The sequence below is a fragment of the Candoia aspera genome, chromosome 4 (genome assembly GCF_035149785.1).
Source record: "Candoia aspera isolate rCanAsp1 chromosome 4, rCanAsp1.hap2, whole genome shotgun sequence".
In the NCBI taxonomy this organism is placed as follows: domain Eukaryota; kingdom Metazoa; phylum Chordata; class Lepidosauria; order Squamata; family Boidae; genus Candoia; species Candoia aspera.
The window spans coordinates 96,563,091-96,586,709 of NC_086156.1; the positions used below are offsets into that span (position 1 = coordinate 96,563,091).

At 43.9% G+C, this 23,619-nt stretch overlaps 1 protein-coding gene across 2 annotated transcripts; it reads right to left on the bottom strand.

Moving 5' to 3' along the window:
• Positions 1 to 1,039: 1,039 nt before the first annotated feature.
• LOC134495547 (serine protease 33-like) lies at positions 1,040 to 23,079 on the bottom strand. 2 transcript variants are annotated; one of them, XM_063301058.1, is made up of 8 exons: positions 22,977 to 23,067; positions 22,640 to 22,777; positions 10,301 to 10,327; positions 8,332 to 8,358; positions 6,047 to 6,209; positions 5,225 to 5,496; positions 2,478 to 2,647; positions 1,040 to 1,789 (listed from the first exon to the last, which is right to left on the bottom strand). In XM_063301058.1, the coding sequence occupies exons 2-8, from the start codon at positions 22,692 to 22,694 to the stop codon at positions 1,505 to 1,507; spliced, it is 999 nt and encodes a 332-aa protein (XP_063157128.1). In that variant the 5' UTR covers positions 22,695 to 22,777; positions 22,977 to 23,067; the 3' UTR covers positions 1,040 to 1,504. The 2 variants fall into 2 exon arrangements, with proteins under 2 accessions (XP_063157128.1, XP_063157127.1); XM_063301057.1 differs by having other exon boundaries at positions 22,640 to 23,079.
• Between the last annotated feature and the right edge of the window lie 540 nt (positions 23,080 to 23,619).

Sequence of the window (23,619 nt, forward strand, 5' to 3'; positions counted from 1 at the left end):
GGAAGTCCCAGGGTTGTTGGCTAAACTGGTAAGTTGGAAAGAAATCCCAGAAGGAAATAGCAAACCATGTTCATAACCCTACCAAGAAAACTGCTCATATCTAGTTACAAAGTAGTGATTTATTTTCTTCATGAAGAAATTGAAAATATAAATACATCCTTCTTCTCTATAGCAGGAAAGAAACTTGGCAAACTCCTGTTCATCTGCACTATCCCACCCAAAGCATATTTTCTTTCCTCCAAAACCTTACACAGATATCCTTCAGTGAGAAGAAAAACATGTACCTAAAATATGTAGCAAAGTGTTAATCAAAGGTCCAACAAGTTTTGGTCCTGTGATTTTTTGTAGCACTTTCTCCAGTTGTTATTTAAATTATTCCTTTAAATTATTAAATTAACAAGGATATTATATAAAGGGGAGGTGAGGGAAATTTAAAATCTATGCCTCTTCCAATCCCAGGCATATATTTTAAAAAGTATTCTCTACCCAACCCTCTTCCCAATTCACACACAACCACATATTTTCCAGTATTTCTAATGCTCCCAGAGAAATGCCATTGGTGTTGCCAACTAAAAGCTGCTAAGGATCTATTACATTTTTTCCTTCTTAATGGATTATTTGGGAAAAGAAAAAAAATGGGAAAATGCAGGAAGATAACTGTTGTTGTTATTGTTGTTTTGGATAGGCAGTCATTACACAGCACTTCCCTGTATGCCTTTCCAAGTGGTATGATCTACCATTCTACAACTTAAGGATCCTACCATCTCATTCAACTGTATGGGTAGAACAGGCCTAAGGCTAAGTTAGAGGTACACACCGTGGCAAGATGATTCCTCAGAAGTTGAGCTCTAGTTTGCTACTGGAACAGGGTATCATTTAGCTCTTTCACCACCCCATTTCCCCAATCATTTCAAATTCAGAAAAGAAGCTGTGTGTTAGAGCAAAGCCAACCAAATACTACCCAGAAACCTCTCTGGAAGTTCAATATGACTTTAAGGCCTTTTTCCTGAATAGGATAGCTTTTCCCTTTCCTCTTTTCCCGTTCTCTTTGGAAAGAAGCTCTTGCAAAAAAGCAGCACAATGGTACAGTCTCACTATATATATATTCATGAATTTACATGATTAGCACCTTCAGAGAACAAAAGTGAAAGCCCTTGTTCTCCTTCAGGGAGGGAGATGAACAGAGCAAAATGAAGAAGTCTGATTCCCTCATCAGTAAAATATCTCTCCCTTGCCTCCAATGCCCTAAAAATCCATAATACCCTATAGCCGTACTTGACAGAACATGAAATGCTCCAGAACATTTCAGAATCCATTCATTTGGAAGAACTGGGCTTCTAATGCGGCGTCAAGGATAGAAGCTGCTGGTGTTTCCGTAAACTTCAGATAGTCTTTTTTTAGTGGAAGATGCAGGGTTTAGTGGAAGATGCAGGGTTAAGATTTTTTTCCCATAAAATTTCAACTTGTAAGTAAAAGCACCAGAACATCCTATTCCCACCCTGTCTCAGAAGGTGATGAGGAAGCAGGAGATCAGAAGCAGGAGGAAGAAACTGAAATTTTTGAGGACTTGGCTTGAGGCAGATCGAGGTGAAGCAACTCGGTAATATGTGACATTCACAAGGCCAAATTGCACCCCAAGGAAGTGACTCTGAATCCAGTCTTGATAGAAACCAACATTGGTGTAGACCCCTGGGCGGTTGGGGAGGCCACACATGTCACCCCAGCTCACAATGCCTGCCACAAACCAGGCACCATCCTCTTGGCAGACTAATGGACCTCCGGAGTCACCCTGGTTGAGAAAAGTAAGCAGTAAGAGTCTATGTTATCTCTCTGTAACACAGTTTGTTTCTGTTCACTTTTATACACAGCCTGGAACCAGCATGAAAACACTATAATGCTGTACCTTCCCCAAACACAACCATCTCTCTGGTGGATTCTCTGCCAGGAGAAACTAGTAAAGAGAATATTGGGAAAATAATATAATACCTTTCCCATATTGCCTACAAGGTTGTGAAGACTGTCTTCCCCTTAGCTCTGGAGAAACCACAATGATACACCTATTAGCAATCAAGGGAGAGGACCTAAATGAGGCTGAACTAAAGTTCCTATTGGAGAACACCATTAGCAAATTTTTGTTCTACTCTAAGTACAAATGTTAAAATGCTACTTCTGGTACTTCCTGGACTGGCCATGTATCTCATAACATCACAGAACCACACAGCCATCCCAGGAAGTGCAGTAAAGCAGCAGCAATCTTTGTTGAGAATCCCATAGTACTATGAGAAAAGAAAGAAAAATCCAAGAACCTCAACCACCTCAAAGGTAAGTGCAGCCCCCTGTGCCTCAAAATGGATTTTACATCATGACAAATAGGGCAAGTTGGCTTAAGTGTTTCAGCTCACTCTTAAGATCTTTCCATCCTTGAGTGTCCCCTGCAAATGCCATTCCATACTATGTCCATCAGCATTCTCTCTTACCAAACAAGCATCTTTTTTTCCCTCAGCATAGCCAGCACAGAACATGTCATCCTGGATCTCTGTGGTAGTGGGACTGATATTCGTACCAATGTGATAGAAGGCATCACAGGTCATGGTGTCTATCAATGGCAACTGGATCTGCTGCAATGTTTTGGGAGCTCCCAGAGTGGCTTGAAGAAAAAATTGATTATTACTATGGTTATTATTACAATGATATACTGTATATCCTGCCTTCAGTATAACTATCTTCCCAAAGAGGTTTACATGCAAATAAAAATACAATAAGTATTATTTAAAAGGAAACAAAAGATAATTCTAGAACCCTTCCCATAGGTTGATTGGTGATAATGGCTCTGTGTGGGCACACTGGACAATACAGCTGAGCAGGTTTCTGAAGTGAAAGAGATCTTTCCCACAGGATGGCAAGTAATCAAAAACAAGTATGAGAAATTAAGCAGGTTACAATGAGTGACATGCTGCCAAGAAAAGATGCTCTTCCCATTGCAAAGAATGGTCACACCTCTTTTTACTCTCCCCAACCCAGGTCCTGGCCACCACCTCACCAAACTGCCACCTTTCAGAGAAAAAGCATCTATAGGATCCATCACTTTCATCAAAATGACTAAAGCAAAGTTGCTCATCATGATGAAAGTTCTGTCCCTTTTGTACATGTAGGCAACACCACGACACACTCTATCATATTGGTGCTACTTTTGTCTTTTGCCCACCTTTGCCCTCCAGCAGCCATCATTTCAAATTCTTGCCATTAATTTCACCTTTATTTTGGAGCTATATCATATATAAGGAGCACGGGACTCCACTTGGTCTTTGAGCAGCATAACAAGGGCATCACCCAAGCACAGAGTGAGTAGAGCCACAAAAACAAAACCCATTCAATTTAATGTCATTTATTTGCATTTTAAATATTAATCAAGTTAAAGATAGTTAAATTTGTTTGATCTCCAAAAAGTAAGAAGGGTCAGACCTGTCTAGTACTCCCACTAGGAAATCTCAGGAGTATAGATGAGACCATTGCATGCTGGCTAGGGAAATCTGGGAGTTGAAGTCCACCATCTTAAAGTTGCCATGGTTGAGAAACACTGGACTAAATTAAGAAACTTCCATTGTTGCTAAAAAAGGGACATGGACATGTCCATCTATTTTTTTAATTTTAGTTCATTGCTTTAATGCATAGAAAAAAGAAGATACCCTAATCAAAAACAAACAGAAACAAGAAAACAAGCGCAAAAATATGTAATATATTGTAATATATATAAAAAGCTCCATTTTTAAATAATAAACCTTAATGTCGAAATATTGGTCAGTTTTTCCATTACTTCAATAAAGAACCAGTTCATAAGCAGCATAATAAACACATATCACCAGTCCAAGAATGTAAATCCAAGGTAACAGAGTCTGTCATCATAAATAAATAATATTTTGGGGTTTGCCCCAGGATCTTTTAATCCATAGCTTTTCATACAGTGATAAATTCCAAATACGGGATGTATTATTCAAAATCACACTACATAATACTCTTTCCAAAACTCTATTAATAAAGTCATGAATATTAAGCCAAAATGAGTGAGAGTGGAGCAAGGCCAAGTTTCTCCTGTATCATTTTATACCTCCAGCATGAATTTGAAAATCAATTCTTTATCAAGATTGTTGGAAGCAGCCAATAAACATAAACAAAAATATTTTGTTGAATTAATTTCATCTTAAGATCATAAGAAACATACTTAATATTCTTTAAGTCCCTTAACCAGTGATTTGTAATATGGGGCATTCCAACTCTTTATTCCAAAGTTCTTGCAAATAACTAATATCCCTCGTAACAGTACAGTGCTCTTTTAACTGTCTACACACAAAAAAAGTAAATTTGGAATCACCCAAAACACATTTCAGTGGCAACAGTAATTCAGGCATTTTAGATGCTGCTAATGCGTTTAGTCCAAATTGTGAAATGAAGAGATTTGTTGACTATGGTGCCATTCTGCAGTTTTAAACAATCTGAATTCCTCCTGCAACAACTCAATGGTTTAAAAACTTGATTGGCAATTAAATTATCTAAAATATTAATATCTGTATTAGCCCCTTAAGTAGTTACTAGGAATGAGCTCAATTCAAGGAAGCCTTTATATTAAATATGGTCAATGGCAATATCTGTCAAATTCAACTGATATCAGTGTGTGTGTGTGTGTGTGTGTGTGTAAACAAAGCATGTCCACGTGGGGATGTAGAGAGACAGACAGACAGATGCAGCAGGGAAATGTGGAAATTATTCAGCTTCCTTATTTTTCCTATGATCCCAATTGATACTTGGCTTCCATATATTTATAGTAGAGCCAGTAAAAACAAGAGTAGAACAGATATTTTAGTCCTAAACCAGCCAATTCTAAGCTTTGTGTTGATTTCCACCGTCTAAATATTAAAATCTTCTAAACCAAAACCCTCCTCTTAACCACATGCTGCTTAAGCTTTTTATTTACCTACCAATATTTATTTATTTATGGTACAAATTCTTATTTTATACCACCCTTTGACAGAAATGCTGAGTAGTCTTGATACAAAGGAAATACAAACAACAACGAATTTTAAAAAGACTCTCAGCTAGTTCCCAAGATACCATGCAATGTTTTGCTCACATTTCCTCTTTTGGTTCATCTGATTAGAATCTAGGAACTTTCTGTGTAAAGAACAACTGCTTTCTCTTCTTCAGGTCTTCATCCCACAACTTTCCTCACCTCCATATTCAGGTGATCCCCACCCTGTCACCCAGCAAAGGGTGCCACTTGGAAACTGAACTTTGGCATCTGGGAGACAGGCTGGAAGGATGCCTTGGGTGAAATGGACAGGTTCCTCTAGCTGAGCCAGAGCTATATCCCCACTGGATCCATCTCCAGTATAGTTCTCATGCACAATCACTCGGGACAGTCTCAGCCACACGGCATTTGGGTCTGGATTCAAGAGCTGGTAGTTTCCCACGTTGGCTTGGTAGTTAGACAGTACTGTGTTCCTGTTGGGAGCAACAATTAAGAATTAGGTCCTTCAGGAAAATTCTGTAGCACTTGTCTCCAGTTATCCATTCCAGTTAGGACCTGACTCAACATTTGAGGGTGGAGAGTTTCCACTTGAGAAATCCAGTCATTCCACCCATTTTACATCCCTTCTGTTTATCCAGGGTTTCCCAGAGACAGTCATTATTCCAAAAGAAGAGAATATATGTAGCTCAGGGTTGAACTGTGGAGTCCTTGGTTCTCTCTGAACTTGGTTGTTTGCTTGCTTTGCTGTACGTCAGACTTTCCTAAGCTGGCTCCCTACTAGATACGTTGGCCTGCAATTTTCAGATTTCCCAGGAACTGGGTCCAACACTTCTGGAGGCCCAGGTCGGAGCAGGATGGCATACATAATAAACAGCCCTCACAGAACCAGCAGCTTCCTTTCTGAACATATAAGGCAGGGAACCTTATATGCTTGCTTTTATACACTTCCAGTACACGGCTGCTTACACAGTTCGAGCTGAAGCCTGTGCAATTCTACACCAGATCCTTCTCACACTTACTCACTTAGGGAAGCAATGGGCTGCCGTCAGTAACCATTCAGAGCTGATGAGGGTCGCCCCACAGGCGTGCTTCTCTTGGTACTGGAGGCTGACTTGCCATGGCCAAGCATCCTGAGAGGCATCTTCTCCCCCCACAATACGGTTCTGATTCACTACCTGCCCACACACTAGCAAAACGTGTATGTGTGCAGAGAGAGAGAGAAAAACCATAAAAGTTGAAGAAAATGGAAGATGGGCCCATAATTTTAGGGCTTTCTGGATTGTAATTATCAGAAACCAAACAATAACCCAAGTATGGACAACTGTTTTGCAGCTGGGGTAGTGCCACTTATTTACAATTTGGGGAGCTTCAAAAATTATTTTTATTATTATTATTATTATTATTATTATTATTACACTATCGGAGTCCCAGTGACTCTGGGTAGGTTACAAACTAAAAACACAGAAAAAAAAACAACATACAGTAACAACGTAACAATACAGCATTGGCATTTCCATGTTTTAAAAATTATAGTGTTTGGCAGGTTGTCACTGAACATTGGTTATTTTGGAGAGCTCCAAAAGCCATAGAAAGAGAGGCTCAGAGCCAATCCTGAAGTAACATTGAGTTGCAGAAGAAATTAGCATGTGCTATGAGCTCTGTCTGCTAGTCCATTAGATTCTAAGAGCAAATTTGGGACAGACTGACCCTAGCAACAGCCAATTCATCTGCGATGACCAAGTCACTTAACTATCCATTTCTCCACCAAAACGCAATGCACAAAAAATTCATTCTCGTTTGCAAAGCTAAAATACAGACTTGCACGGGAACGATTGTATTGATAGATATCTGTGTGGGTATTCATGTCATTGGGCATGGTGTCAGCACCCACTGAAACCACACTGTAGATGTGTATGATTGTAATAAGTTCTATGCATGCAAAGCATGCCTGAAATTCACTTAGATGGATTATAAAAGTAACAGGTATTTAGCAATCAACCAAACAGAAAGGGAGTCTTTGAGAACACCATTTGCTCTGGCCATCATTTAGTCTCAGGCCCATTCAACCAAGCTTATTTGATTGGATTCAAAGTGATGGTATATGTGATCTGTGAAAATTATTATAGGGTAATATAATAAAAAATAAAATGCTGAACAAGTCCCTAAATGGATAGAAGTACTGAATCCTTTCCTTATCCAAATAGCGTTGATTTGTGGGAACTAAAAGGCATGAAGAGAACAGGGAAAAGGTTAAGATGATAATTACTCAATAGAGAGAAGGGCGGAAGGCACAACTGTATGTTTTCTTTTTTTATTATTATTCTTTTCTTTATTCTCTTTTTCTTACTTTCGTTTCATTTATTTTTATTGTATTGAAAAATTCTTATAAAAATATTTTTAAAAATAAAAAAAAAAGTGTTGATTTGTTCCACTTTGTCAGGTTCCACCTCTGATGAATCCCCCTTTCCCTACCAGCTCCCCCATCCGATCTGCCAGATAGCACCCCTAAACTGCTAGGCCCCATTCCATGTCAAGCTCTGAGTAACAGGATCATCCTAGGGCATGTGGATTATTCATGGCCCCTATGGGCCCCCAATCTCATTTTTGGGGTCCCCCCATCACACGCACAAAATACGCAAGCAAAATAATCAATCTTCCATGCTGTGACTCTGAAGTTTGTTGTCACGACTCCTGACAACTAGGAAGTGCTTAATTTTTTCAGCCCTAATCCCCCCATGACATCATCGTGTAAACTGGCTGCTCCCTTTCTGACCTTTGGAAGCTGCAAAATGTTAAACGTTAACGCATGACCTCCACTGCATGGCTGGACAAAACACCATACACCCACCCTTGAAACAAAAGGCATACCTTTCATGAAGAAACGGCAGGCAGTTGCTCTTTTGTCTGGCAGAAAACAAGCACAAGCCTTTGCTAACGCAAAACTGCACAATTTGCCCTTGCCAAACACAGGGACAGTATGCAGAAGGGAGGCAGGCCCAGATGTTAAATCTGAGAGGGCCCACATATGCCAGTTCAGGAAAGATTTTCAGTTAAATTGTTTTTAATGAAGTTGTTCCTGCAATGCCTACCTCATGGAGCTGCTACATCTTCCCTGCCTTTATACTGTTCAGATGTGGAAAACTCATATATAAAGGATAAAGGCCCTTCCCTTGTTACTCTTGAAGATGTTTGGACGTCTTCTCCCAGAATTCCCCAGCCAGCCACACTGGGGAATTCTGGAAGTTGAAGTCCACACATCTTCAAGTCGCCAAGGTTGAGAAACACTGCTCTTATGGTTAATCACTTACCTGTTTGAGTGCCAGTCTTCCCATCTCCTAGAAAGAAACAAGGAAGAGAAGAAACAGGCTTGTGATTCTCTGATTAAGTTAAACTGAGATTAGAATGAACCAGAAAAACACAAACAAGCCTGTCTTTTAATCTTAAACTGAACGCTGTGACTTTGATTTTAAAGCTTAAGTCTATATACTGTATATTATTTTCTAACCAATTACAAATCTGTCGAACTTTTCAATTTGATTATTTGTTTATTCATCACAGGGCGGGGGGTCAGTGGCAGGAGTCAAAAAAAGCAGGATAGTGACCACAGCCACACAACTGAAGCCCTGTTCTTTTTTTTTTACATGGGTTGCATGTATAAGACATGTAAAAAAGGGCAGGGCTCCAATCATTCAGTCACCGCTGCCACTTGATATTTTGAGTGAGTGCCCCCAGTTAATCAGTTTGTAAGTAATGTGCCAAGTTTTACAGAAGTGGGAAGCCCACGGGGCTGAATGCAGACCTCATAACTTTATGGGTGGGTGAGGTGCAGTTCCCAAACTTCTGAGATCTCTGCATTAAAATTCAGCAGCAAAGAACATTTTTTACATTTTGAACCGTCTACTAAAATAGGAGCACTGAGCCCTAGCTAGAATACCACCTACTTTGGAGTGAAATGTCCTACAGGGACAATTTTTCTAGAGCAATTTTTTCCAAAAGAAAAGGACTGATTTCCTTTGGTGCGTTTAAGAGCAAAAAGGATGGATTATTTAGTCTTCATACCTACCCACCTAAAAGAAGTTGAATGAATTGCCCTGATGATAATCATGACATCAACAGCTCTATTCCTTGCAGCTTTTTGGGACCAAAAAGAAATTATTTAAAATTTAGCTCCTACTTTTTTTCTTTTTTTTGTGTGTGCCTTTAGGTCAGGGTTGATTGCAAAAGTTTCTCACTTCTACTCTGCAGTAGCAGTAGTCAACAGTAGTCTTAAAAGTAGCAAGTAAATATGAGAAAACCTGCTGGACCAGCTTAAAGTTTTATCTGTCCTGCATCTAGAATCTCCAAATCAGACCAACAGAATATTGCTTCCTAGCAAAAGCTATTTATGGCATGCTAAGGGAAAGCTCTAAAAGATTAAAAGCAGTGGGTCATGAGGTAACTATGTTGTACATTTTTTCTAATTCCAGTAAAAAAATTAGAAACTAGTGTTTCTATTCTTGCAATTTTTGGAGCAATGGATAAGCTGGGGCAGGCAAGAAACATATTTTATTTATTTTTTATTGTATTTTATTTTATAATTATAGTTTTTATTTTATTTTGAATTTGATTTGATTAATTTATACAGGTAGTCCTTGACTTATGACTATTCATTTAGTGACCGTTCAGAATTAAGACGGCACTGAAAAAAGTGACTTGTGACCAGTCCTCACACTTATAACCGTTGCAGCTTCCCTGTGGTCGCATGATCAAAATTCAGGCGCTTGGTGACCAGCTCACACTTATGATGGTTGCAGCATTCCAGGGTCACGTGATTGCCATTTGCAACCTTCCCAGTCAACTTCCACCAAGCAAAGTCAACAGGGGAAGCTGGATTCACTTAACGATCACAGCAAAAAAGTTGCAAATTGGGCATGACCCACTTAACAACCAGCTCGCTTAGCAATGAAAGTTCCAGTTCCAGTTGTAGTTGTAACTCAAGGATAAAGATCTCTATTATTTAAGATATACATATATAAACAACAGCACAAAAAGCTCTAAGCTTGCAAAGAGTCCCAAGGATTTAAATTTTAACCCCCTTTCTAAACTGTATTATTATCTGCAAAATACTTTGGCACTGATTGGGACAATTTGATCTTTGCAAAACCCTTAATTGCAACAATAGAGGCATGCATATCACAGAGGAAGCATATTATTTTCACAGCAGTTATGGCCAGAAAACTGCATATTTGCTGCAAAGGGAATATACATAAGCAGCTGTTTGGGTTAAGTGATACTCACTGCTTTGAATTTCATTTTTCAGGGCATCTGTGCAAAGAAGGAAAACAAAAATATCTGTAAAGTTGGAGAACCAGACAGTTAGGTACTATATAAGAACCAGGAAGAAAAACTAACCAAAACTGATGTGAATAATAACGTGCCAATACGAAGTGACTTTTAGGTGATGACAGCCTGAAGACTGCAGCTAACACCCATCTGTCTGAGAACTGACGTCAAAGAGAGCAAAAAAAAAAACCCCACTCATTTAGCAGTTATCATTGATAATGATACTGACTGGGTATGGATGAATGTGTGTCCTGAAAATTAGAACAAAAAACAACCCCAAATGAGTGGGCAACTTTAGAAGTTGGAACGTTTGCAATATTTATTGCAGCTGGCTAGAAAAATATGTAACTTATAAAGAGTTCAGAGTGGCCTCCTAAGTTTGTGGAGCAATTCTGGCTTTTCCTTCCTGAGGGATTTTTTTTCCCCTAGAAAAAAAGTCAGAATGAATGATAGGAAAGAGACCTATCAGTGGAGGACAGTGTCACCTGCCCCTCTCCCAGGAACAAGGATGGCGCTGAACAAGGGGTCCTTACGACCAGTCATCAAAATTCCAGCCGTTGCAGCATTCTTGCAGCCACATGATCGTGACCCAGGTGCTTGGCAACCAGCTGTCAATTACAACAGTTGCAGAGTCCCATGGTGTAATGATTGCCCTAGCCCCAAATACTCAGACTCACAAGAGGATGCTAAATGAAATCTGATTTATTAGAGTACTAAAGACAAATACAGAGAAAGCTGAGAATGAGCAAAAGCGCGCCAAATACAAACTTAAACCCTTGCTTCAAACGTATCCCGCCTCCCTCGTAACAGCCCCGCCCGGCACAGGTGCCAGCAATCGTCAGAGTTGCTAGCCTGGGAAAGTAACCTTGAGCGCAGTAGATAACACAAATACATTCCAAAGCAAAGCCAAAAGATAATCGTTCCCATCCTCCCTAGACAAATGAAACACGCATCCAATTAATGACATGCGAAACGTTACGATGCATCCAATACATTGAAACGGCGCACATGACATACCGCCCTCCTAAAATACCCCTAGGGACCTGGTTTCGTGGGATAAGCGGAGTGGAAACGGGCCACCAGAACCGGGGAAGCCACATCTGGTGCAGCGACCCACTCAGGATGAGGGAAATGCTTCCAACGAACTAAATATTGCAAAGTATTGCGAAGGCGTCTAGAGTCCAAAATTTCTTTAACTTCAAAGTGTTGCTGACCATCAATCATGATGGGGGTGGGAGGTGGGGGTTGCCGATGCCAGCGATCAGAAGGAATAGTCGGTTTGAGTAAGCTGCAATGAAAAACAGGGTGTAAGCGTTTAAGGTTATGAGGCAAGTCAAGTTTAAAAGTCACAGGGTTAATCTGAGCGACAATTGGGAAAGGACCCACAAATTTAGGCGCCAGTTTCTTTGAAGGTTGTGCAGACTTGATAAACTTGGTAGAAAGGTATACCGAGTCCCCAACTTGGAACGCAGGTTGTGGGGCTCGCTTCCGATCAGCATACAGTTTATAATCTGCCTGTGCATCAGCCAATGCCTTTTGAATCATTGGCCAAGAGTCAGCCAGTTGTGTTGACCAATCATCTGTAGTGACTGCACCTGCAGGAGGTTGTGGGAGATCAGTGATAGGTACAAAGTCCTTACCCTGAGCCACCCGAAACGGGGTTTGCCCAGTGCTTTGATGCACTGCATTGTTGTAAGCCACTTCAGCAAATGGTAGGAGGTCTACCCAATTGTCCTGCTGATAATTCACAAAAGCGCGAAGGTACTGCTCTAGAGTAGAGTTAACCGCCTCAGTGGCCCCGTCCGTCTGAGGATGCCAAGCCGTGGACAGGGCTTGCTTCGTGCCTAACAGCTTGAGAAACGCCCGCCAAAATTGCGAGGTAAATTGTGTACCTCTGTCCGAAATCAAGCGGGAGGGACATCCGTGTAGCCTGTACACGTGTACAAGGAATAGGCGGGCCAATTGACGCGCTGACGGAATGGACACGCAAGGGATAAAGTGAGCTTGTTTGGAGAAATAATCCTTGACCACCCAAATGACCGTTTTGCGTTGGCTAGGTGGTAGCTCTACAATAAAATCCATGGAGATTTCTTCCCAAGGGGAAGAGGGGGCTGCTACCGGCTGCAGCAACCCTTGGGGCTTGCCCACCTTGCGCTTGGACATTGCACAGACAGTGCAGGAAGCAATGTAGTCTTTGACATCTTTACGTAATGTGGGCCACCAGAATTGCCTCCGAACGAGGTGCAAGGTTTTTACAAACCCGAAGTGACCTGCGAGTTTGTCATCGTGTGAACGGGTTAATACATCTTTTCTGAGGTTTTCAGGAACGTAGAGGCGGTCGGATTTCCAAGCGAAGCCTCTGTCAAAAGTAACATTGTCTTTATTCGCAAGCAACCAAGTATCCGTTTTTAGTTCTTTTAAAAACTTTTGTTGCAACTGGGAGGGAATTGACAAAGTGCTTGGCTGAGCAGCGCTTGTGGTGGGCGGTTGCTGCGCGCGCGTTTGGCTTCGCGTCACAGCCTGCATGCCCAATTGGGGCGCCGACCATAGGGTGCTTACCACATCTGGCGCCGCCCCAGAGTCTTGAGGTTGCCTTGACAAGGCATCAGCCAAGAAGTTCTTTTTCCCTGGAATAAATTTGAACTGAAAATTGAATCGATTGAAAAATTGAGCCCAACGAACCTGTTTAGGGCTCAGTTTTCGAGGGGTACTAAGTGCCTCCAAGTTTTTATGATCAGTCCATACCTCAAAGGGATGATTTGCCCCTTCCAACAGATGCCGCCAAGCTTCTAATGCAGCTTTTACTGCAAATGCCTCCTTTTCCCAAACATGCCAGCGCCTCTCAGTCTCAGAGAACTTGCGGGATAGATAGGCACAGGGCTTGAGGCATCCTGCCTCGTCTTTTTGCATCAACAATGCGCCAATAGAATAATCGGAGGCATCTGCCTGTACAACAAAAGGCTTTGAGGGATCAGGGTGTTGTAAAATGGGCTCTTTGACGAAAGCTGCTTTCAGCCGCTCAAACGCCGTTTGACAAGCAGGCGTCCACCTCAACAGCGCTCCGGGATTCTTGACTCTCCTAGTATCTCCCACCCCTTTTGTTCGAAGCAGGTCCGTTAGGGGCAAGGCAATCTCAGCGAACCCCCTTATGAATAATCTGTAGTAGTTGCTGAACCCCAGGAAACTTTGAAGTTGCCTGCGGGTACGGGGACTCTCCCAGTCCATGATAGCCTGCACCTTGGCAGGGTCCATTTCTATACCTTTATCAGAAATCCTATACCCCAAGTAATCAATTTGGGTCTGATGAAAGGCACATTTCGATAGCTTTGCATACAATTCAGCAGATCTGAGTTTACACAAGACTTTCTTTACCAGAGCTACATGCTCTTTCATGGTTTCCGTATAAATCAACACATCATCCAAATACACCAGTACACCTTTAAACAGATGTTCATGCAAAACTTCATTGATTAATTGCATAAATACCCCAGGGGCCCCAGCCAACCCAAACGGCAACACCTTATACTGGAAGGCTCCCAACGGGCAATTGAATGCAGTTTTCCACTCATCACCCTCTTTGATTCGTACACGATAGTAGGCTTCTCTTAAATCCAGTTTAGAGAAGATCTTGCCTTTGGCCAGATGTGACAACATGTCCTTTATCAATGGCAAGGGATATTTGTTGGAAATTGAGACGGCATTTAATCCGCGGAAATCCGTACAAAGTCTCAATGTCCCATCCTTTTTTGGGCGAAAAAGAACCGGCGCCCCCACGGGTGAATTCGCCGGCTCAATGAATCCGCGCGCCAAATTTTTGTCCACAAATTCCCTCAACAGAGCCAGTTCCTTTTGCGTCATGGAATAAATTTTTGGTTTAGGCAATTGAGTGTTGGGCAGCAGTTCTATGGCACAGTCCGTCTTTCGATGGGGGGGCAACTGGTCAGCTTCCTTTTCACCGAATACATCAGCAAACATCCGGTACTCGGCAGGCAAGCCTTCCAGAGGAGAGGCCGGGTAAGGCGGAGTCGCAGCTGCCGCAACCCCCACCATCTCCTCTGGGGCACCCTTCCCCTCTGTCGCTTGATAAAACCCATCCCTAAATGTGATGGTCCGGTAAACCCAGTTTATTTGGGGGTTTTGCTGCACCAACCATGGTACCCCCAACACCACCAATGGCCCCCCTACGGGAGCCACGACAAAAGACAACCCTTCCTGGTGACTGCCCAGTTGCAAGGCTACCCGCCCTGTAAAATGGGTGACCGGTTTGCCCCCTGCCATGGACCCATCCAATTGAGTAAATGCGATGGGTCTTTGTAGAGGGAAAGTGGGGAGCTCCAAAGCTGCCACCACGTCGGGGTGCATCAGACACCGGGAACACCCCGAATCAATCATGGCCCATACTTCCACCGTCTTGACTTGGGAACCCAATTTCAATTTCACCATGAGTATGCGGTAAGTGCCACTCACCGATGGAGGCTCGCACCCGTCCTCTACCACCTGCCCAGCGGCGCCCTTTAGAGCAGGTGGCTGGCGTTTCCCGCCGGCTGCGGGATTTCGGTCTCCCCTTCAATTTCGTAGAACATCACATCGTCTCCCTCGGTCTCAGCCACTGCAGCTTTCTGTTTCCTCGGCAACGCAGGGGACTTCTCCGGCGGTTTTCCGGGCCGTTCCTCTACCTTTGCCTTCGGGCATGCTGCCACTCGATGCCCCTCCTTACCACATCTCAGACACAAGCCTTTTGCGTACCGCTTCTCCCGCTCCTCGTCCCAGGGTCGTTGTCCCGGTTTCCCCCCGGTGGTCGATGGGCGGCTAGGCTTCACCTCCCGCCCCGACTTGGCGGTCTTCCGCTGGGCAAAGATCTCCTGGGCATGTTCAGCCCTTCCTGCCAGCAGGATCCACTCATACAGCGTGTATGGGTCGTCCCTCCCCAGGGACCAGCGCAGCACCTCTGTATTCAAGCCATCTTTGAAGAGCTCGATAATGGTTGCTTGGGACCAGTCATCCACCTTCCCAGCTAGCGCTTTAAACTCCAAAGCATAATCGGCCACTGATCGGGACCCCTGCTTGAGTTCCTTCAGGGCTCGCTTTGCTCTCTCCTTTGCTAAGGGGTCCTCGAAGTGTTGCTTCAACGCCCAGAGGAACTCCTCGAGATTTTCCAGTTCAGGCGCTTCCGACTGGCACATCTGGACATACCAGTCTGCCGCCCTCCCCTTCAGTTTGGTGGCAATGGTGATGATTCTTGCCTTCTCCGATTGGAAAACCGCCCCCCATTCCTCCATATAGGCTTTCGCATTCGTCAGGAAGAACGAGAGTTTGGTCGGGTCCCCATCAAACTTGACAGGGAAGTCTCGCATGCCGCCTCCCGCCGGGCTGCGCCCCACCACCGGGGCTGCTGCGGCTGGTGCTTCCCTGACTCGGGGCGGCACGGGGCCCCGGGGCGATCGCCCGGGCGATGCTGCGATTTCCATCTGGACCGACTGGTCCCCTTCGCGCCTCCGCACCACCCGTCGCCGTTCCGGGGTCAGCCCCTGGGAAGAAGGGGTTGAATGCCTCTGGCTTGATTCTTCCCGGACCTCTCGCAACGAGGTTACATCCAAGCTCAGCTGTTTCAGGATAGCCTCCAACGAATCCATTTTCGACTCCAGCACTCGGATCCGATCCGGAGTGGGTGAGCCCTCCGTTGGCTGCACCTGCACCACGTTGGGGGATAAGGGGTATCTCTGCCTCCAGGATGGGCCCCCCGCTGCTGTGGCATCTCCTCGGGTCTCATCCCAGGTTAGCAGCTCGCCCGGAGAATTCACGGTGGTCTCCGGGGCCGTTTTCAGCCCCCCGGCTTCGCTCTCTGACTCGGAGCTCGCCTCCTCTCTGATGGCGGACAGCTCCCCACCTTGGGACGGTCGGCCGGATGGCCTCACGGTCGAGTCCGGTTCCCCTTCCTCCATCATCACGATGTCGGGTTCGGTCATCGCGGGCTCTCTCCCTCACAGGTTAGACGCTTGTCTTTCCTGGACAGGGGCCAGCGGAGTTAGGAACTGAGATTCTCAGCTTTATGTAATGATTGCCCTAGCCCCAAATACTCAGACTCACAAGAGGATGCTAAATGAAATCTGATTTATTAGAGTACTAAAGACAAATACAGAGAAAGCTGAGAATGAGCAAAAGCGCGCCAAATACAAACTTAAACCCTTGCTTCAAACGTATCCCGCCTCCCTCGTAACAGCCCCGCCCGGCACAGGTGCCAGCAATCGTCAGAGTTGCTAGCCTGGGAAAGTAACCTTGAGCGCAGTAGATAACACAAATACATTCCAAAGCAAAGCCAAAAGATAATCGTTCCCATCCTCCCTAGACAAATGAAACACGCATCCAATTAATGACATGCGAAACGTTACGATGCATCCAATACATTGAAACGGCGCACATGACACATGGTCACATGATCGCCATTTGCGACCTTCCCTGCCAGCTTCCAACAAGCAGAGTCGTTTGTCAAGATGGGCAATAAATAAAAGTCAATGGGGAAGCTGGCAGGAGGTTGTAAATGGCAACCACGTGACGTCACGCTTAATGACATTGTGGCATTCACTCAACAACAGCAATCAGAAGTGCTGGAATTTCCATCACTAAGCAGCATGGTCACATGACATCGTGCTTTACAACCACATTGCTTAGCAACCGAATCCCAATTGCCATTGTTAACAGAGGACTACCTGTACAATCAGAAATGTCCTGGGAAGGAGAGGTCCCTGGTCCCAATTGCCAAGCCCTATTTTACCTATTGAAAGATTCACCAAGCTGTTTCTGTTCCAACCAGCCATCAGGAGGAGAGGAAAAAAAACCTAATTACTCTCCCTAATGTATGGTGGGTTTGGAATAGAGCAGGGTGGGTGCGCTGAACAGCTGCTTTAGCCACTCTTTTTGCCACAAGTTGTGCAATTAACATGTTGCAGGGACAGCGATGATCTGTCAATCACCTTATTCCTGACCACAGATCTAGTGCTTTTCTGGAAAAGCACTAAAGCCTTGTCCCAAAATAGCCTGGCTGACAGGCATGGAGGTGGGCCACAGGGTAAAGAAGGAAGAAGCAACATGAAGAACTGAGCTCTGTCATCAGCTTGCGCTGAAAGGGAACAGCTGCCTTGGCAGCAAGTGGCTGTACCAGACGCACCGGGAAGTAGCTGGTGGAGTAAGAAAATACCACTGCCTGTCCAGCCAGCCCAAACACCTTATCTGCAGAAGCAATGAAAAACCTGCAATGCACACATTGTTAACAGAACCAGCAACATGCAGCTGGCAGATCCTAGTTCTCCTTCCTGGTTTAAATCAAACACAGCACAGATCTACCACTTTTAAGAGTCCCTTTTTTCATGCAGATCTCACCCTTTTTTGAAAGAGCATTAAACCCACGTATATAAGAACCATGAATAACATCTGGCAAATGAAGCCAGGTGTGGACTCTCTCCAGCAACCAAAGGCAAAATGCTGATGCCCACCAACCAGAGCAGAGGAGGAGTTCATGAAGAGCTAAAGTGACCAATCAGAGCTGAGCAGATCCCAGCCTTGACTGTATCCTCAACCAAGCATACTAGATCACTGCCATGTCAAGAAATGTGTCAGAAGAGGGAAATGCTACTCTAAAATTGGAACTGCTTAAGAGGACCTTAAGCTGTTTTAGCTGCGAGCCGAGACTGAAATGAAGGCAACATCATGAAGACACAGCAAGAAAACTGTTACTGGGTCACATTTGTGCTGCCATGAGGGGAAGTCAAGATGAGCCCCTCAATTCTTAAAAGCTCAAAGGTTCTCACTGCTGCTTCAAAAGCTGTCCCCAACTACCAGCACCCAGGCATGCACATGCCACCACTTCATTTAGCTGGCAGTTCCAGCAGAATTGTCACATGGACAACCAGGGCCAGCTCTCAAAGCAGCCACATGAGCTTTGCAGCTGTTTTAATACAGGAAAGGGGTAGTTTGTTTTCACATTGTGAACCACCTCTCTCAAATGCCTTGCGCAGAAGGAACATCTTCCATTTTAAATCTTTATTTTCTGGGAGGTTGCTTTGCAAGGATGGGGGGCCCATTGCGGTTATGTGATTTCAAATTAAAATCAAACCTGTGGTTTCTGAGATGAAGCAGGTGTCCTTGAATGCTAACAGAAGCAAATCCAAACTTTTGAGACTTCAGTGGTGCAAGTATAGTGAAATCAGAGTAAGCAACTGTCTTGGGACTCGCAGCCAGAGGAGACCTGAGTGAGTTTCCAGTTGCCTCCCTCTGCTTGCTCCACGCCTTCAACAAACCTCATCAGATGGGGACAGGGCTACCATATCTGTGTGGCCAAAATCCAAACAACCACTGGATGCTGGAGGGCAGATGATCTGTATCTAGCCTAATCCAGTTTTCTGAGGCCCAGACATGGGAGCCCAAGCAGAGTCCCAAGAGAAGCAGAAGCGAGGTGTTGTCTTCTTTCTTAGTGACTCTTCAGTAAGGCTCACAGTAAGCTGTAACTTACAACTCCTTACTGTATTACATACCAGATTTCAACAAAGCAGAGTTCCCTATTATTTGGGTTCTCTCTTTCCTCCCCTTCTTCCTGCCGGCTACAAAGTCTCATGGGACTTGTAGTCTCATGGGACTTTCAAGTCTCACGGGCCTTGCAAGAGGCCTAGAAGAGGGAGGGAAAAGAGGGAGGGAAAAGCTGCTGCTTCTGCAATTGTCACTTCCTTCCTCTTGAGTCAGCAGTGTCAGGCAGTGGGAGAGAAGCCCTTGGAGGCCCTGGCAGCTTCCCTAGGGCTCAACGCTGGCCACTTGCTTCCTCTTCCCTGCTTGTGAACGAAAGGGAAAAGGCAAACCAGATCCCGGTGGCAAAATCCAGGAAACTAGATGACAGCAAAGAAATAGGGACCACCCTAACCCTTTGCTGCCATCTAGTGTTAATGCAGATTCTTGCAGCCCAGATTTGTCTAGGAAAAACTTTCAGGTGGCCAAACTTCAGGGCCGGGGGCGGGGGGTGAGCTCTAAATGGAGGGATATAGCAGACACTTATGGCTGTATTCTGGAAGGGAGGGGAAGAGAAGGCCCTCCCGAGTATCATGGTCCAGCAGCCAGACCAGACCTGCTGTTAACTGTGATGGCACCAGAAACCTTACTTTTTTTCCCTTTCTTCTGGTCTTCCTCGGTTGTCCCAGTCAGGGCATGGAGGCCCAGCCCTGAACACTTTCACCATTGGGGGCCCCATCTGGGAGGTTTGCCTTGGGACCAAGAAGTTCCACATCTTTTAATCTGTGGTTTATCCATAAAAGGCGAGAATGAAGAAGAGAGATTAAATACAGTAGCAGTTTATCCACTAACAAGAAGGAATGGTTCATCAACCCTTTGAAGAAGGACTATAGAATTGTTTGTTATCTTTCTCTGCAGACTTTCCTCTGCTCTTGATTAATTCTGTCCCCACTTGTAGAGCTCGGTAGAGCCTGTCTGTGCTGTTGATAGAATATCTGCATTGTAATATATAATTAATCCTTTGGATTCCTTGTTCTTCCTCCTCACCCCTTCCGATCTACATTTCTGGCCTGGAGCATTTCTATAACATCCATAATTCTCCAAAACAACAGGAGAGATTAGCAAAATCTTCCTCCTCCCAAACCAGTAAGGATTCTACTTGTACAAATAGCTTTTGATCTGGAATTGAATAGGCCTGATCACTTTTCAAAGATGTTAAAAACAAAGCATGCATTGTGCTGGAAGCTGTTAAATCAGCATTTCAGAACCAGCTTTGCTGGTATGTGGAATAACAGTATGAAATGGGTATACTGCAGCATCTTGCTTACATGTGCCCACTTGTTCACATGTACATTGGAGACCAATTATGGTTATAAGCATGCACATATGAACACACACAATTTTGATCTGGACTTATATCTGGTAAATACAAACAGGTGGAGGATTTGAACTTGTTGCTTTTGTCTTCACCTGTATTTATAACATGCATCTCCTTCCCACTGACAAAAACGGTTTTACTGTCATGAGTGCCGTTGAGCTGAAGTCATCAGCGCAATGGCACACATGACAATAGCAAGGAAACAGGGGAAGGGGCTCAAGATAAGTAGCCATCAACTCACAACGACTGAAGGTCAAGAAACAATAGCTAAACGGATCGCGGAGCACACCCAAGCCATTAGCGCTAATACAACGGAGATCGCCCAGCTGACAGCAATCACCGGAGGAATAGAGAAACCGATGATGGGCGATCCCGGAACGCCAGCGGGGCCTCGCAACCTCTCACCCACCGGCAAGTCAACGTATTGGACAAAGGGGGGTGACGTGACCGCGAGTGAGGGGGCGCTGACCGGCGCGGGGTATTTAAACCCCGCACCGGCGCGCTCCTGTCACTCTCAGCTTTTTTCCAATGCTGTACCTGCGCTGTGAATAAACCAGAGCCTGTTCCACCGAACCAGTGTCTGAGCATTATTCAGAGGTAGGCAGCGCATGACATTTACTCAGAAACTCCAGGAAGGGGTCAACTTGACAAAATAACCTTAGCAAACAAGTTCAATTGCCCTTGTTCAAAAATGCCCAAATATAAGAACAAATAAAAATTAGATTTAATGGAATTCAGTGCCATAAACTAGTCATAGCATCGATCCAATGGATTTCAGTGAAAACAAAGTGCAAGTAGCAGCACAATTCTGTACAGGGGCATGTAGAAGTAAATCTCATTAATGTCCATGGTATTAATTTCAGTAAGTTTAGTTGGTGATGAACTACTGTACATCTTAATCTCAACCCACGCCAGATTGTTTTTTTCAGGGACAAATAAATGGTTTCCCTAATAAATGGTGATATCTGAAAGCTCTGTACCTGGAGCATAATAATGTGTACTTCTATGTCTTGCATCCCAAAAAACAGATAACTAATGTATTAGAGAAAAAGCTAAGCCACAATCATTTTCACTAACATGCTAGCTTTCTATGGGACATGTCTTTAGTTTGACATGGTAGTGCATTCAGTCATGTGAACTCTCACATCCACAGGTTAATCACCTTGCCTACAATCTGATTTATAATTATTTATTGTAAGTTTTATACAACATCCGTGGTTGATGGATTTTGCAAGGATGAGGGGAATTGTTGCTTTTTTTTTTTTGGTAGCTAAAATAGAGAAGCAAGACTATATAAATGAATGCAGTGTATAAAAGAAGATTAATCTGAATAAATGACCAGGACCCAATAAACTCTCCATGCAGTGTTTTTTGCAAAAAGTGGGTATGCCTCAGTTCAGATGGAACACGATACGAAAGAATAAAAAACACCACTAATTTGCTCTAGTCACAGACCCTCATTGACTTCTCATCGTCAAAGGCCAGGATACTTAATTCCATCAGGGCTGAGGGCCTCATGAAAGGGATGGGATCGTTTGGCCTAGCTGGGAAATTGAAGGTCAACATGAAACTCGGTTGAAGTGGGAGGTAACCTGACCTTTCTGTATTAGAAGATCACATGGAATGTTATAAAGTTTTCCAAGGAAATTTACAGCGTGAGAGAGAAACAAAGGAGCAGGCTCTTCCCATTTTAAAACATCTTGTTTCCAGTGTGGAAGACAGGCCGGCCACTAAGAGGACTACTGGCAACCATTACCATGCATGCTGTGCCAGTCTCTTTCCAGAGATAAAAGTCAAGAGTTTAGGGATTGAACCTGAGAATGTTGCCATCATCAGTTTTCCTCCTTGATCTTACCATTTTCAATGTGCATGCATAAATACACCTAATTTCAAATTTCAAAAAAAAATTCAAAAAACCCCACACTGCTCTGAATCCTCGGTTATGTCCCTATGCAGGGACAGGCTGTGCGAACAGTGGGGCACCTCCATTGCCTGCTTTCATTTCCACCCCATCACAAATACAAAAAGGATAAGAATTCTAGACTCAGTTAAGTCAAACTTCCTTAAAACATCTACCCCTGGAAAAGAGAAAAGAAAGGCAACAAATGCCCCTTCTTTCTCCTTCAGCTGCTAGACGACATTCCTGAGCTGGTCTGCGATCATCCCAACAATATATGTGCAAATGCAAAGACAAGAGTTTCTAAAGAAATACTGCCTGATGTGGAAGGGATGTTCTGATCACTAGCTCTTACTAGTCCTAAAAATAAAATTTAAGTATAGGAACTGCATTGTCCAAGGCCCTTCCCGGGAGAAGGCCTAATCTGGGACATCCGCTGTAAATCAGCAACCTCCTTGCTTTAATTCAGAGAAGCAGGATCTTATACACACACATACACAAACACACAAAAGGCCAATTTACTTACCCTGTGTTAGAGAAAGCGTGAAAAGGCAAAAGAAAACAGAGACAGCTCTTCTCATAGTGAAGCAGGGCCCCTGCCTCAACTCCAAGGAAGCAGGGTGGTTTCCTACCTGTAACGCTCCAGTTTTGCTTCAGTGAGGATCTAGGAGCATGCAAAGTAAATTTTTAAAAAGGCAGCCACTTCCTGGCAGCTTCCTGGAAGAATGTGATCCAACCTGTCTGCCCACCTGGTCCCCTCCAATAAACACACCTTACTGGCCTTCTGTCCCTTCCTAGCCTGGTCAGTCTTTGACGTCATGCTCATCTAAATTGGGGCAATTCCGGTTTCCAGAGATATGTACCATTTCTCAGAACAAGGTGCGGTTTCCAAGGAGGCAAGGAAAAAAAAAATCTAGTGCTGGTCTGGATGCAGAAATATGATGCCCGCGTATCAACTTTCTCCTGCCAGGTGTTCTCAGATGCCAGATAAGGAAAGCTTGCAGTATAGAACGGTCATGGTCCCATTCATTTTGAAATCAATGGAAAATTTCATATGACTGCCATGAGCAATAAATAAGTAACTGCAGGTTTGTTTTATCATTGCTCCAGTCCATACTGGGAAATTTACTTATCTTCAGCAGCAGTACCAGTACAGAGTTGATTTGAGCAGCCATACTAGTTTATTTTCCCAGAATTACCCAAGGAGGCATCTGCTTTTTTTTTTTTTTAATGTCTACCTACATGTTTTTTTCCTACCAGGGCTCCAAAGACCACTGATGTGGCACATTCTAGGGTAATAAGAATGGCTGCATTTAAATCATCGAGTTTGGCCACCACTGCAGAAAGCAGAATGATGTGACATAAAAGAAGTTCTCAAAAGAAATACGAATAACAAAAAGAAACCCAATGACAGAATGCTTTGGAAAATTAATTGAAGAAAAATCATTGCCCCTTCCTACAAACTCTGTCCCCTTGTTCAGTATTCCCAATTTGGTATTCTCTAGA